Source organism: Schistocerca gregaria, chromosome 3, assembly GCF_023897955.1.
Source record: "Schistocerca gregaria isolate iqSchGreg1 chromosome 3, iqSchGreg1.2, whole genome shotgun sequence".
Classification (NCBI taxonomy): domain Eukaryota; kingdom Metazoa; phylum Arthropoda; class Insecta; order Orthoptera; family Acrididae; genus Schistocerca; species Schistocerca gregaria.
The window spans coordinates 332,371,857-332,385,690 of record NC_064922.1 but is presented as its reverse complement, the minus strand read 5'-3'; the positions used below and the strand labels follow the sequence as shown (position 1 = coordinate 332,385,690).

Here is a 13,834-nt window from a genome sequence, read left to right as displayed (position 1 = left end):
GTCCTAAATATTTATAACTTATACTGATTTCAGAGAACACTATTACGTTTCTGTATAGTGGAAATGTTAAAACTTGTTGAATATAATCATTCATGTTAACTGAAATTTGAATCCCTGACTTGCATATTATGATCAATTGCAGAATAAATGGCAAATATGTTTTTTTTTTAGCTTTGTTTCTAAATATTTGGTGGATTTCCAGTTTTTCACTTGATGTCTGCTGACAACCTGTTTAACATTTTCTGCATGAACTGGAGGCAATGACAAATACTCTACATGGAAATAATTTTCTTCTAGTATTGAGGTTGTGAATTTTGTAGTGTGCATTAAATTCACTTTACTATTAACCAGACATACTGTTGGGAAGTAAATCCATTGATACATCAGTCTGAGAATTGCAAGGCCTCTGAAGAGGTTTCTGCAATATGTTTGGTTACCAATGTTACTACTATTCTTACTGCACACTTTCATAAAATAAATCCATTTTCATTTTCACTGTATTAAAATTTACACACATCTCTCAAAATATGTCATTAAATCTACAATATTACCTTTTCATGGCTTGCGCACTGCCAGAAGCTTGTGCATCTCGATGTACTCTAATAGGACATAACATTTCAAGAGTTCCCCGCTGCGCATTCATTAAAGACAATAGTTTGATGACTACATGCAAAATAGTTCAGAGAAATGCTCCTGGTCTACTATATCGCTAAAATTTTTGTGCATACAACCACCATCATTTTCCTTTTACCAGCTTCACATGAATAAAGTATAATTTTGCACTTCTCAGTATGTGTTGTTTTACTTGTGGAATTTCCAAACAATGATTTACCAGGTGTGACATCTTTGGAAATGTCTCATTTGGTTTAACATTATTATAATGATATTGACAGTTCTCCTCCTTCTTCTTTTCCTTTCACTTTTTTTCAAAAGTTTTGCTGGTTGTGATAAAAAATACTAAAATGTTCATTCATAGCTCTCATTTTATTAACTCATCAGTACTGCGTTATGTTTGCCCATCTGTCTTCCAAAATAATTTTTTAATGCTTTCTGTGTACCCCACACTGGAAATTGTTTATCTGTCCATATTCATTGAGTTATTTTTGTGTTAAATCAATTCTGGGATTCGTCATGTTGAAAATTTCACATTATGTGACATATTTTAAACAAAATCTCTTTGAATACAGATCTTTATATGTTTAATGATAACAATAATGTTTATACAAAATTGTTAAGGCTTTCAGGGCCAGCTGTTGACAAACAACCTGTTGGCTTCTGTCTCAGGTTCTTTTGCTAACGTTTGTCTGATTATTTTTCTGACGTTTCATCAGCACGAGTGGCTGTCATTGTCAAAGCTTCACCCTTCATTGCTGGCATTGGACTGGAGCCAAGCTTGTGGCCACAGATTATATGTACTTTGCGTGCTAATGTCCAAGGGCATGAATATGTTTAATATGTTCGAGAATTTCCACGTAAATTCTAGAACCACTTGGCCTTCCTCTGTCTCAAACAAACAATATTTTAAATAGAAGTGTGAGAGAGACGAATATGACCTACTGTGCATAGCATGTTTGTGTGTGCAGGTCTAAAAACAGTCACGAGCAAAATGTGGACGCAGCGACCGACAAGTACCTGTTGTACAATCCATAGAGTTTCAGTGTATGTATAGAGAAGAGCCTGTGCTATTCTTTGCTGGTTTAGTGACTGATGATTGTTAAGAACAAATGAAGAAATGAGATTAGACTTTTTAAGTAATTCATGTGTTGGACTTGCTAGAAGCAAGACATGTTCATAAATTATGTGGTTGTTGAACCAATGCTATTGTAAATGTATTTAATCGAGTCTAATGTGAGACAAATCAGTTGACTTGCAAACTTTCGAATATTTATGTGAGAAATGGTGAATTTGTGCTTTGTGGAAGTTGAAATATACCAAGTCTACACTAAAAGTATTCTGTGATTATCCACTTATTTCATGAGTGGAGAGAGAGAGAGAGAGAGAGAGAGAGAGAGAGAGAGAGAGAGAGAGATTGAAAGAGTCTGATAAATTCCATTAACCAGCAGTATTCTTCTAAGAAGACGTTTTTGGAGATCGATGTAACTGGCAATCCAGAAAAGAAGATCGCGCCGTGCTTACCAAGTAAGTCAACTGAGGTGAGAGAGGTGTGAATTTTGCAATCCAACTTCACATTGATTCTTGTCATCTAAAGTGTTAGAAGTAGTGATGGAAAATTTAACTTTTTCTTAAACATATTCATGGACCACTCTGAGTATTATTTTTCCCTACAACAAATGAGGGCAAAATTCAACAGAAGCAAGGATAAGGGGTAAGTAACTCTCAGAATTAAATTACTTTGTGCTAGAAACAGAGAGCTGTATGCAATTCAGAAAAAGAGCAGTAGTCAAGATCTGAACCTCAAATATCACAGTATTGTCAAATCCTACAATGTTATTACACAAAGCAAAACTCATGCACTATGATCAAAAATTAAAACACTCCGAGAATCCAGCAAAAACTGTTTGGAACATTACTGAACAAGAAGAAAACCAAATTAACAATCCAAATGAAACTCAGCCACCAGGTCAAAGGTCTGCCAAACATTATGGCACTTTCAAATCACTTGCCACGAAATTCATTGACTGGTTCCTCAAAGTGGCTGCAAACACAGCACCCAGCAATAAACAATCAAATACACATGTATTAGATTTATTTGTGCTATATTGCATGCACTACCAACAATCATTAGTTTCAAAAATACAACACCTAGAGAGATTATAGAATTAATTAGATCACTAAAGTGTAGTAATTCTGGTGGCTATGGCGCTGTTTCTAGCAGAATATTAATATATTGTGCTAACTGACCCTTAAGCTATCCTTGTAATCAGTTGATATTTACTGACAGACTTAAAATGATGCAGAAATACCTACCTACAAAACTGGAGATAAGCAAACTACCTATAATTACAGACCTACTGGCATACCACTTTTTCCAGTATTTTCAAAAGTGTTTCAGAAAGTGGCCTATAAGAGAATACCGATTCATTTAACTGAACAGAACTTATTAACTGCCTCTCAGTTTGGCTTTTGTAAAGGATTCTCTATACAGAAAGCAATACTAGGCTTCACAAATAAAGTGCTAGCAGAGTTAAACTGTTGATATTTTCTCCTTGCCAAACCCTTTGATTGTGTGGATCATAAAATTATATTTAGCTAACTGAAGTGTTAAGGCATTAACGTCAGCCCTCCTGTAGGGTTGGAATAATTCTCCATAACTGAAAGCAGAGATTCTCATAAACAGATTGTATCTCAGGCATGAAAATAAACTCAGAATGTGAGTGCCACAGGGATCAGTACTGGGCTCGATCTTGTTTCTAACCTACAAACTTAACATTGCAGTTCAAAAATTGTAATATTTGCTGATAACACATGAATTCTAATCACGTGTCCAAACTCAGTTCTAGCAGACACAGCTCAGATGACAGCTGAACAAGCCTTCATGCAGTTTGCAGCTAACAGTTTTCAGTGTTAGACTCACAAAGACTCTATTATGCAACTTCAAATAAGTAATGATTACCATCTAGTACCAGAAGCAGACATTAATGTTCATATGTTGGTTGAAGCACAGTGTGTGAAATTCCTTAAGGAGTCAGCTGGTTAACAACTTAAAATGGGGCAACTCATGGATAAACTAATAAAAAGAAGCTCAGTTCAGACTGTTATGCACTTGGAAGCATCTCTTACTGTGTTGACGTAAAGACAAGAGCATTGTCTTATTTTCCATATTTTCATTCCTTGTTGTCTCATGGAATTATCTTCTGGGACAGTACACACAATGTAAATAAATTGTTTGTTTAGAAGAAGCAAACAATAAGAACAGTATGTAAAGCAGATAACCATACACCTTGCAGAAGTCTTTTTAAGGATCTTCAAAGTCTCTCACATCATCCAGATGTTTTTTGTTGCTGACAATAAAGATTAGTTTCAAATGAACTGTGATACATACAATCACAGTACAAGACAACTAAATAATTTTCATACAGACTTTGGCTCCATTCCCAATGTTCAGAATGGAATTATGTACTCTCGTAGAAAGATATTCAGCAAGTGCCCATTGAGCATAAAGCAAGAAGTTGGAAATCTGCACATTATCTGAATATCTATATCAGCAGAATGAAAAGTTCTGTTAGCTATATTGCAAGCATCAGTGTATTTCATAAAGCAGTATGATAGGTAATAATATACTATAAACAGAACTAAGTATAAATATTACTAGGAAAGTTGCTAATCACCATATAGTAGAGATGCTGAGTCGCAGATAAGCACAACAAAGAGACTCTCAGAATTATACTTTCGACCATTAAGGTCTTCGTCAACAGTAGACACACATACGCACACGCACACACTCAGGCAAATGCAACTCACAGACACAACTCACACATGTATGTGAGTTGCGTTTGCATGAGTGTGTAAGCATATGTGTGTCCATTTTTGATGAAGGCCTTAATGATTGAAAGCTATAATTGTGAGAGTCTTTTGTTGTGCCTATCTGCAACTAAGCATCTCTGCTATATCTCATAATATTGTACATTCCATCTTGGATTTTCCATTGCTTGATTTAAATACAATCAAGTATTTATAGATGTAAAAAAGTTTTCCTTGTAAAATCCCACATTAATCTCATAAATATTAGTCTATTAATAGCAGATGAACACAGCTAAAGTAAAACTGAGGCGGCAGCAGTTCCTTCCATGGGAGGCTGGTTTTACTAGTTTACTCGGTTAAGCTTAAGATTGCATAAGCTTGACTTGCATTAACTAGTTTAGTGACAGTTTCTTGATAATTCAGTATATGGATTAAGTTTCCATGATATCTTTGTGTTGTATTAAGTACACCTAGACGTGTTCCACACCCCTAAAGGTTCTCCTTCTCAATGAGATATACAAAACATGATGACTGAATGAATGTATGATGTATACATCATTCTTGTGCTTACTCATATTTATTGTTGTGCTTAAGATAATATTTAATTCCAGTACCATATTACTTGTCATTTACATCTGTATACTGTACAGTAATATACCTCTATATCCATCAGTTCAATCAGTTAAAATTCAGTTTAATGAATTGGTACAGTTTTATAAACTGTATAATATTAAATTGTATGCCTAGAAAACTCATATTAAGCATTACATAAATTACATTTCATTTTTGTCACCAACCAATTCTGTTTTCCCTCTGGTACAGGCATTCCTGTGCAATGTGGTGAGGCCCCTCAATGTCCTGTATAGACTTTTCCAAATCTTTCCGTTTGTCTTGAAGAAGGTTGCTTTCAGCAAGAAGGCGTTCCAGCTCAGTTGACAGTGCATTTCTCCAAAATGTGGTATCTGTGATCCGTTCTCCAAGCCGTCTACCGGAATCACGTTGTGCAGCTGCTGTTCGTTCTTCAGTATCTCTACAAAACAATATTAATTTTTTATGGATTCACAATATTGCATCTATGATGTATTTGTCTCTGAGTAATTTTCAGTTCAAATATCTCATATTGGATACTATAGGTTACAATACGCTGCCTTTAAAATGAGCAAAATAACAATTTGTGAACATGAGGAAAGTGGTGTCACACTGCTCCTTTCCTTCCTGAATCAGTTTGAAATGCTTATAATGTGGGTTCACAGCCACAAAATTACATACTTGTTAATATCTTGCACTTTAAGCTAGGAGATTATGAAGCACCTTGTATGTAATGTATATAATGTAAGCACGTAAAGTCTCTATTAGTTATTGAAGATATCAATGGTGCATATAGCAGTGACTGTACATTTTCTTACATTTAAACATGTATGTTATAACCTATTTTATGGGTTGGCCAGAGGGTACATCACATACCATTATTGTCCTCTCCCCTCCCCTCCTGTTCAACTCATAAATGTTGCATGTGGGAGGGGAAAAAAAAACTGCTGGAAAACCTCACTGCTGGAAAACCTCGGTATTGTAAGTTCAAATTTCCTAGATTTTTTAATCATCAGGATCTTTCTCTGACATACATATCCGACAAGAAGTAATACAAGTCCATTAAGTTGTAGTTACGGTTGTATGAAGGTGGAACACACTGTGAAAGAAGGTAGTATACACAGCGAAAGTGACTGAAAATGGCCCCAAAGTGTCAGATTCCTTTTTGAGAGTTTTGAGAATAAGATTCTCTGTTGTGCTCACTGGCATACTGAGTTCTATTAATGAGAATTCTTCAGTCTAGTCACAAATCTAGTTCATTATTCAGTAAGCTCATAAGTTATTTGCTGTGTGATAGTGTCTTCCAGAAATCAGGAAACATGACATCAATGTGGGCATCAGTGAGTACCACCTTCTGGATGTAATGGACAAACAGAGCAATGCTGCTTGCAGAATCCATGTAGAGTACTGCACATGAGAGCTTAAGTTTAACAAATTTTTGGAGTTATTGTTGTGGTCTTCACTGCAAAAAGTTTTTGATGCAGCTATCGATGCTACTCTCTCTGGCAAAAATCTCTTCATCTCTGTATAACTGTTGGAATCTAGATTCGGCCTGAAACAGTTTACTGTAATCAGGCTTTGCTTTCTGACTGTAATGTTTACACTCCACACTTCTTCCCGTTACAAAATAGATACTTCCTTGACATCTCAAATGTGTTACATCATTATGTTACTTCTTATAGTTCATGTTGTGTAAATGTTGGATCTATCAACACAAAAGTCTGCTGCATGACCATCATTAGTCATTCGAGGCAGTTACTATATCAGGGCCAATCAGCTGTTCCTTTAAGTGACATAGCTAAAGGATCAGGCAAGATACATGAACAGATCCAGATTGCATACTGTCTGACTTGCCTGGGCATTTTATTAATTTCCTGTTTTCTCTTTGCTCTTTTTTCAACTGACATATTTAAATATGTCTGCTTGTGTCTGTGTATTTATGGATGGATGTGTGTGTGTGTGTGTGTAAGTCTTGGAATCTTAGTTTTTAATACATTTTTCCCATGTGGAAGTTTCTATATATATATAAAATAGAAAGAAACTTCCACATGGGAAAAATATATTAAAAACAAAGATTCCAAGACTTACCAAGCGGGAAAGCGCCGGCAGACAGGCACATGAACAAAACACACAAACACACACACAGAATTGCTAGCTTTCGCAACCGATGGTTGCTTCTTCAGGAAGGAGAGGGAAAGACGAAAGGATGTGGGTTTTAAGGGAGAGGGTAAGGAGTCATTCCAATCCCGGGAGCGGAAAGACTTCCCTTAGGGGAAAAAAAGGACAGATGTACACTCGCACACACACACACACACACACATATCCATCCGCACATACACAGACACAACAAGCAGACATATTTAAAGGCCTGTCTGCTTGTGTCTGTGTATGTGCGAATGGATGTGTGTGTGTGTGTGTGTGTGTGTGTGTGCGAGTGTACACCTGTCCTTTTTTCCCCTAAGGGAAGTCTTTCCGCTCCCGGGATTGGAATGACTCCTTACCCTCTCCCTTAAAACCCACATCCTTTCATTTTTCCCTCTCCTTCCCTCTTTCCTGACGAAGCAACTGCCAGTTGCGAAAGCTCGTAATTCTGTGTGTGTGTTTTGTTCATGTGCCTGTCTGCCGGCGCTTTCCCGCTTGGTAAGTCTTGGAATCTTTGTTTTTAATATATATATATGATGTAAATAAAATAGAAAGAAACTTCCACATGAGAAAAATATATTAAAAACAAAGATTCCAAGACTTACCAAGCGCAAGCGGGAAAACGCCGGCAGACAGGCACAAGAACAAAACACACAACTGACATATTTAAATATGTCTGCTTGTGTCTGTGTATGTATGGATGGATGTGGATGTGTGTGTGTGTGTGTGTGTGTGTCACACGCGAGCATATACCTATCCTTTTCCCCCCTAAGGTAAGTTCCACACAAACACACACACAGAATTACTAGCTTTCGCAACCGATGGTTGCTTCTTCAGGACGGAGAGGGAAAGACGAAAGGATGTGGGTTTTAAGGGAGAGGGTAAGGAGTCATTCCAATCCCGGGAGCGGAAAGACTTCCCTTAGGGGAAAAAAAGGACAGGTGTACACTCGCACACACACACACACACACACACACATACACACACACACACACACACACACACACACATATCCATCCGCACATACACAGACACAAGCAGACATATTTAAAGGAAAAGAGTAAGGGCAGAGATGTCAGTCGAGGCGGAAGTACAGAGCAAAGACGTTGTTGAAAGACAGGTGAGGTATGAGCGGCGGCAACCTTTTTCCCATGTGGAAGTTTCTTTATATATATATATATATATATATATATATATATATATATATATATATATATAAAACAGAAAGAAACTTCCACATGGGAAAAATATATTAAAAATAAAGATTCCAAGACTTACCAAGCGGGAAAGCGCCGGCAGACAGGCACATGAACAAAACACACAGACACACACACAGAATTACAAGCTTTCGCAACTGGCAGTTGCTTCGTCAGGAAGGAAGGAAGGAGAGGGAAAAATGAAAGGGTGTGGGTTTTAAGGGAGAGGGTAAGGAGTCATTCCAATCCCGGGAGCGGAAAGACTTCCCTTAGGGGAAAAAAAGGACAGGTGTACACTCGCACACACACACACACATATCCATCCGCACATACACAGACACAAGCAGAAATATGTCTGCTTGTGTCTGTGTATGTGCGGATGGATATGTGTGTGTGTGTGTGCGAGTGTACACCTGTCCTTTTTTTCCCCTAAGGGAAGTCTTTCCGCTCCCGGGATTGGAATGACTCCTTACCCTCTCCCTTAAAACCCACACCCTTTCATTTTTCCCTCTCCTTCCTTCCTTCCTGACGAAGCAACTGCCAGTTGAGAAAGCTTGTAATTCTGTGTGTGTGTGTCTGTGTGTTTTGTTCATGTGCCTGTCTGCCGGCGCTTTCCTGCTTGGTAAGTCTTGGAATCTTTATTTTTAATATATATATATATATATATATATATATATATATATATATATATATATATATATATATATATTCCCTACTTTCAGGCAACAATCACTTGGAGGTAAGAACCACCTGCCAATCATAGTTCAGGAGATGATATCATAACACTGAGATGCATGGAAAAATGCTACATCATGCATGAAGTTTTAATACATTTATACTTTACTAAGATACTCCTACAGTCAAGTCAACTTAAAGAAATCCCTTACACCTGGCAGCAGTTTTCACAGCTTTCAACTGCAAAGGGCAAATGGCTGTAGGTGAAACAATAAATCTTTATTGAGCTATGAAGACACATTCCCATAGAGACATTTACAAAATCACATTGTAGACATGAAAAGTAGCTGCGCCCAATGTGCAGAAATCATCTGGTATCTTTATAAAAGTGTTTCATATTTTCACAAATAAAAGGAAATAAAATTTTTTTGATATACACAACAAACACAGTTCATTTTTTGTTTCATTTCTAATAGAAAATTGGCAAAATGAATACCCGAGCAATGCTGGGTTTGTCAGTATTTATAATACACTACAATCCATAAGTTTGGAAACACCATACCACATATTATGGCAGAGCAAGATTGGAGTGATCTATGTGATTTACTGGTTAGAATACAGAATGTATGCTCAAATAATGATTAATAATGACACAGTATTGTACATATAATTACTGTGCATATACATATATACTGGTACATATTGGTATTCAAAAATGGCTCTGAGCACTATGGGACTTAACTTCTGAGGTCATTAGTCCCCTAGAACTTAGACCTACTTAAACCTAACTAACCTAAGGACATCACACACATCCATGCCTGAGGCAGGATTCAAACCTGCGACCGCATATTGGTATTGCTCAGTTTTATATAAACTGATTTTACCTGTACATGCGTTCCACTAAACACACCAGGTGGCACCAGTAGATGGTACGTTGTTTACAGTTCTGTTCAGTTATAGTTCCATTTATAAGAAAGTAGGACACACCATGAAAGAAGGTACTACACACAGCAAAAGTAGTTGAAAAGGGCTGCAAAGTGACAGATCCCTTGTGATTTACAGGTAAAGATAGTCCCTTTGCAACAGTGTCAACAAATATCAACGAAATTGAAGAGTTCCATCAGTGGGGTTGTCTCCATCATTCACTGACATTGAGAGACAGGTTCCTATGGTGATCATCCTCGCTCAGGAGCATGCAGAAAAATATCAGAATGCCAGGAAAAGTCTTCATAGTAACTATAATACATTCAAAACTGTCAGTTAACTGACTGCTACACTAAACATTATTGGGTGTATGTTGGTGAGTGAATTAACAGTGCCTACAACACACCAGCATTAAACAGCAAGGGTTTGGGAAAGAGTATTATTCACTGATGAATCGAAGTTTGAAATACTTGGAAGTAAATGCTGTCAATTAGTATGTGTTTACTCCATGAACGTTGCATCCTCAGTATGTAGTTCCAACTGTGAAGCATGGAGTGGATTCTGTTACAATATGAGGATCTTTTGGAGGAAATGAAGTTGGAGATTTGATGAAAGTAGATGGCAAAATGAACCAAAACTATTATCATGCCATTCTCCAACAACATGCCAAGATATCTTGTGTGTGTCTGTTTGGAAAAGGGTTTGTCTCGCAGCAAGGCAATGCCCAAAACATACATCTCGCTTGTGTCACAACTACATGAATTCCACCGAGGTTCAGAAATTTTGGAAAACATGAAAAGGCTTCCAGTCCCTGATTGACTATTGAGCTACTATGGGATGAGATGGACAGGAGTATCCGAAAATGGGGAATCATGAGTGGGACATACTTGTTGGAGGTTCTCCAGCAAGAATAAAGAAATTCCAAAGGAAACCCTGGCACAATAGACCCACTATATGTCAAGAGCACATAAGGCAGTGATGAATGCAAAGGATGGTTATTTTGAGGACTCTAAAATTCAAACATTGCATTTACCTATGTTTTGTCTGAGTTTAATGAACAATTTGAAAATAATAAGATGCGATTTTATAAAGTATTTTCTTTCCATTGTCCATAACCACTCTGTGTTTCCAAACTTACGGAGGGCACAGTAAATTAAAATCAAGCAAAAGCTTTTTCAATTACAACTGTTTATTCTTAATAAATTAATATATTTTAATGGAACTAGAAAAAAAGCACTCTGTTCCGTGTCTGACACTGCATCATAATTCATGACTGAACATGAAACATATTAAACATTTCACTATGAAAACAAACAAATAAAATAAACGAAAGGAGCAAACAGAAACATAAATGCTATTTTAATCACATTACAAAATTTATATCTCGTGGAAGTATAGTTATAATGGAGAGGACAAAAGTCATTGCTCAATAAGTTTCTTTGGTACAAATAGTGAGCCTGTGAGCAATCAAACAATAATAATGCTGTTAACAATAACCAACATATCAGCAGTCACAGCATTGTAAAGAATCTTTATCTCAAATACTTGCTTATTCACAACTACATTTTGCTCAATCTTGAATGCTTGTTGTCTTTTTAGATAGAAGAGCACTTACATACAAGTTACAGAAATAGGAGCTGGATCAGGGCTGACAGACAAGAATTAAAAGCAACCACATCTCTTAATATGAATATTTCACTCTGTGGACTGCTTTGAAACTTCCTCGTATGTAAAAACTGTGATCCAGGTCAGTACTTAAATTCAGGACCTGTCCTTTCATGGACACTGATCTTACTGATCCAGCTATCCAAGAATGCAAAAGAGCTTTGACAAGGCAGAACTGAGGTGGTGAAAGCACATGATAAGTAGTGCCTGGATTGCTCTGTCAGTATGGGTATTTCTTATGAAAGCTCAGATTCTGGGTTCAAGTACTGGTTCAGCATGCAGTTTCAGTTTGCCAGTGGATTTTATGATGCTTTATTATCCAGATTTAAGAAAGAATTCCAACAAAAAAAGAAAGGAAAAAAAACAAAAAAACTATAAAACAGATGAAAATGGCATACATGTGCTGTAGGCAAAGAAAATACAAACAAACAATGACTCAGGAGAAATTAGTATTCAGGAAACTGATTTTTTAAATTTTGTTTCTCATAGTTTCTGATTGATTCTCAAACAAGAAGGAGACAGTGTCACTGATATGTGTTCAGAGTTGGTTATTGTTTTGTAAGTTAATTATACAAATACAGACAGACTTTACCTTCAAAAAACTTTGTGTGAGAGTACTTACCTAATTACACGAACTGCTTCATTTCTGAGGCGTTCTGCATAATTTCTATTGGTTTCGGATTCATTATAATAGTTGATATTACTCTGTGTCCATTCAAAAGGTGTGTAACGAGAATAAAGTGCAGTCCGTGCAGCGTGTGGTGGGTTTCGTTCAACACTGGTAACTAAGTTTGGGAACCTTATTGGTTCAGTAGACATTTTTGCAGACGTGTAGCTTTTATCCAGATATGCATTCGTTAGAGGGTGACTAGCCCTGCAAGAAAGAACAAAACTGGAAGTGAGTTAATGGTTCACGTGAACTTAACATGTATTGTTTCAGACAAATGTTTTTATCTGTACAACCACCCTTATGAATTTGTGATAGAACTACATTGCATTTTACATGAATAATAACATATTACTCTAACAGTAACATAGATGACTGTCTGCCAAAATTAAACTTATTAATGCAGCCTCTTTTTCTATTACTTAATGCAGATCACCAGTTTCCAGCCTTATACCTAGGTAAGCTACTTGTAAAATACTTTTGCGTCAGACGGTAAGACTCTACTTCGAACCTTAGAGAAAGGTGCAGAGTTGCACGTAGAAATTGTTTTTATATCTTCAGTTGTGGTTATGAATATTGTATTTTATATGAAACAGACTATTGTTATTATCTAGGTGACAAACCAATAAAAGATTACCTTAATCCTGTTATGTAATTCAGCACACACAGATAGTACAATACAGGTTTTTATGCTTTCACTTTTCTTCTCAGTTCTCTCCTCATATTATCAATTATTGTTAATTCTGATGTATATTCAAACAATGGAAAATCCAAGATGGAATGTAACAATATACACCATCACAAATTATGGCTGTAGTTCATGAGTCAGTTATCAATAAGGGTTTAGAATAGACTTCAATGGAACAGTTGAAAAAACTGCAGACAACACATCTATTTTTTTCCCTTAAGTAAAAACCAGTATGCTTAACTCCAGTAAATCAAAGTGGCTTGAAGATTACAGTCTGTATATCTTTCTCAATATTTTTATAAATATGAGATACATCATTGGATAACAGGAATTTTATAAAACCGGATTTTTATTAAAATTTTATACACTCCTGGAAATTGAAATAAGAACACCGTGAATTCATTGTCCCAGGAAGGGGAAACTTTATTGACACATTCCTGGGGTCAGATACATCACATGATCACACTGACAGAACCACAGGCACATAGACACAGGCAACAGAGCATGCACAATGTCGGCACTAGTACAGTGTATATCCACCTTTCGCAGCAATGCAGGCTGCTATTCTCCCATGGAGACGATCGTAGAGATGCTGGATGTAGTCCTGTGGGACGGCTTGCCATGCCATTTCCACCTGGCGCCTCAGTTGGACCAGCATTCGTGCTGGACGTGCAGACCGCGTGAGACGACGCTTCATCCAGTCCCAAACATGCTCAATGGGGGACAGATTCGGAGATCTTGCTGGCCAGGGTAGTTGACTTACACCTTCTAGAGCACGTTGGGTGGCACGCGATACATGCGGATGTGCATTGTCCTGTTGGAACAGCAAGTTCCCCATGCTGGTCTAGGAATGGTAGAACGATGGGT

The 13,834-nt window shown here is 37.0% G+C and overlaps 1 protein-coding gene across 2 annotated transcripts in view; it reads right to left on the bottom strand.

Moving 5' to 3' along the window:
- The window catches only part of LOC126354856 (tektin-3-like), a 111,507-nt gene that overhangs the window by 54,144 nt on the left and 43,529 nt on the right, over positions 1-13,834 (bottom strand). For both annotated transcript variants that reach the window (XM_050004844.1, XM_050004843.1), the window contains exons 3-4: positions 12,235-12,486; positions 5,220-5,452 (exon numbers count right to left, since the gene is read on the bottom strand). In XM_050004844.1, coding sequence (XP_049860801.1) covers positions 5,220-5,452; positions 12,235-12,431 — 430 coding nt within the window. In that variant the 5' untranslated portion in view covers positions 12,432-12,486. The remainder of the gene's footprint in view (positions 1-5,219; positions 5,453-12,234; positions 12,487-13,834) is intronic.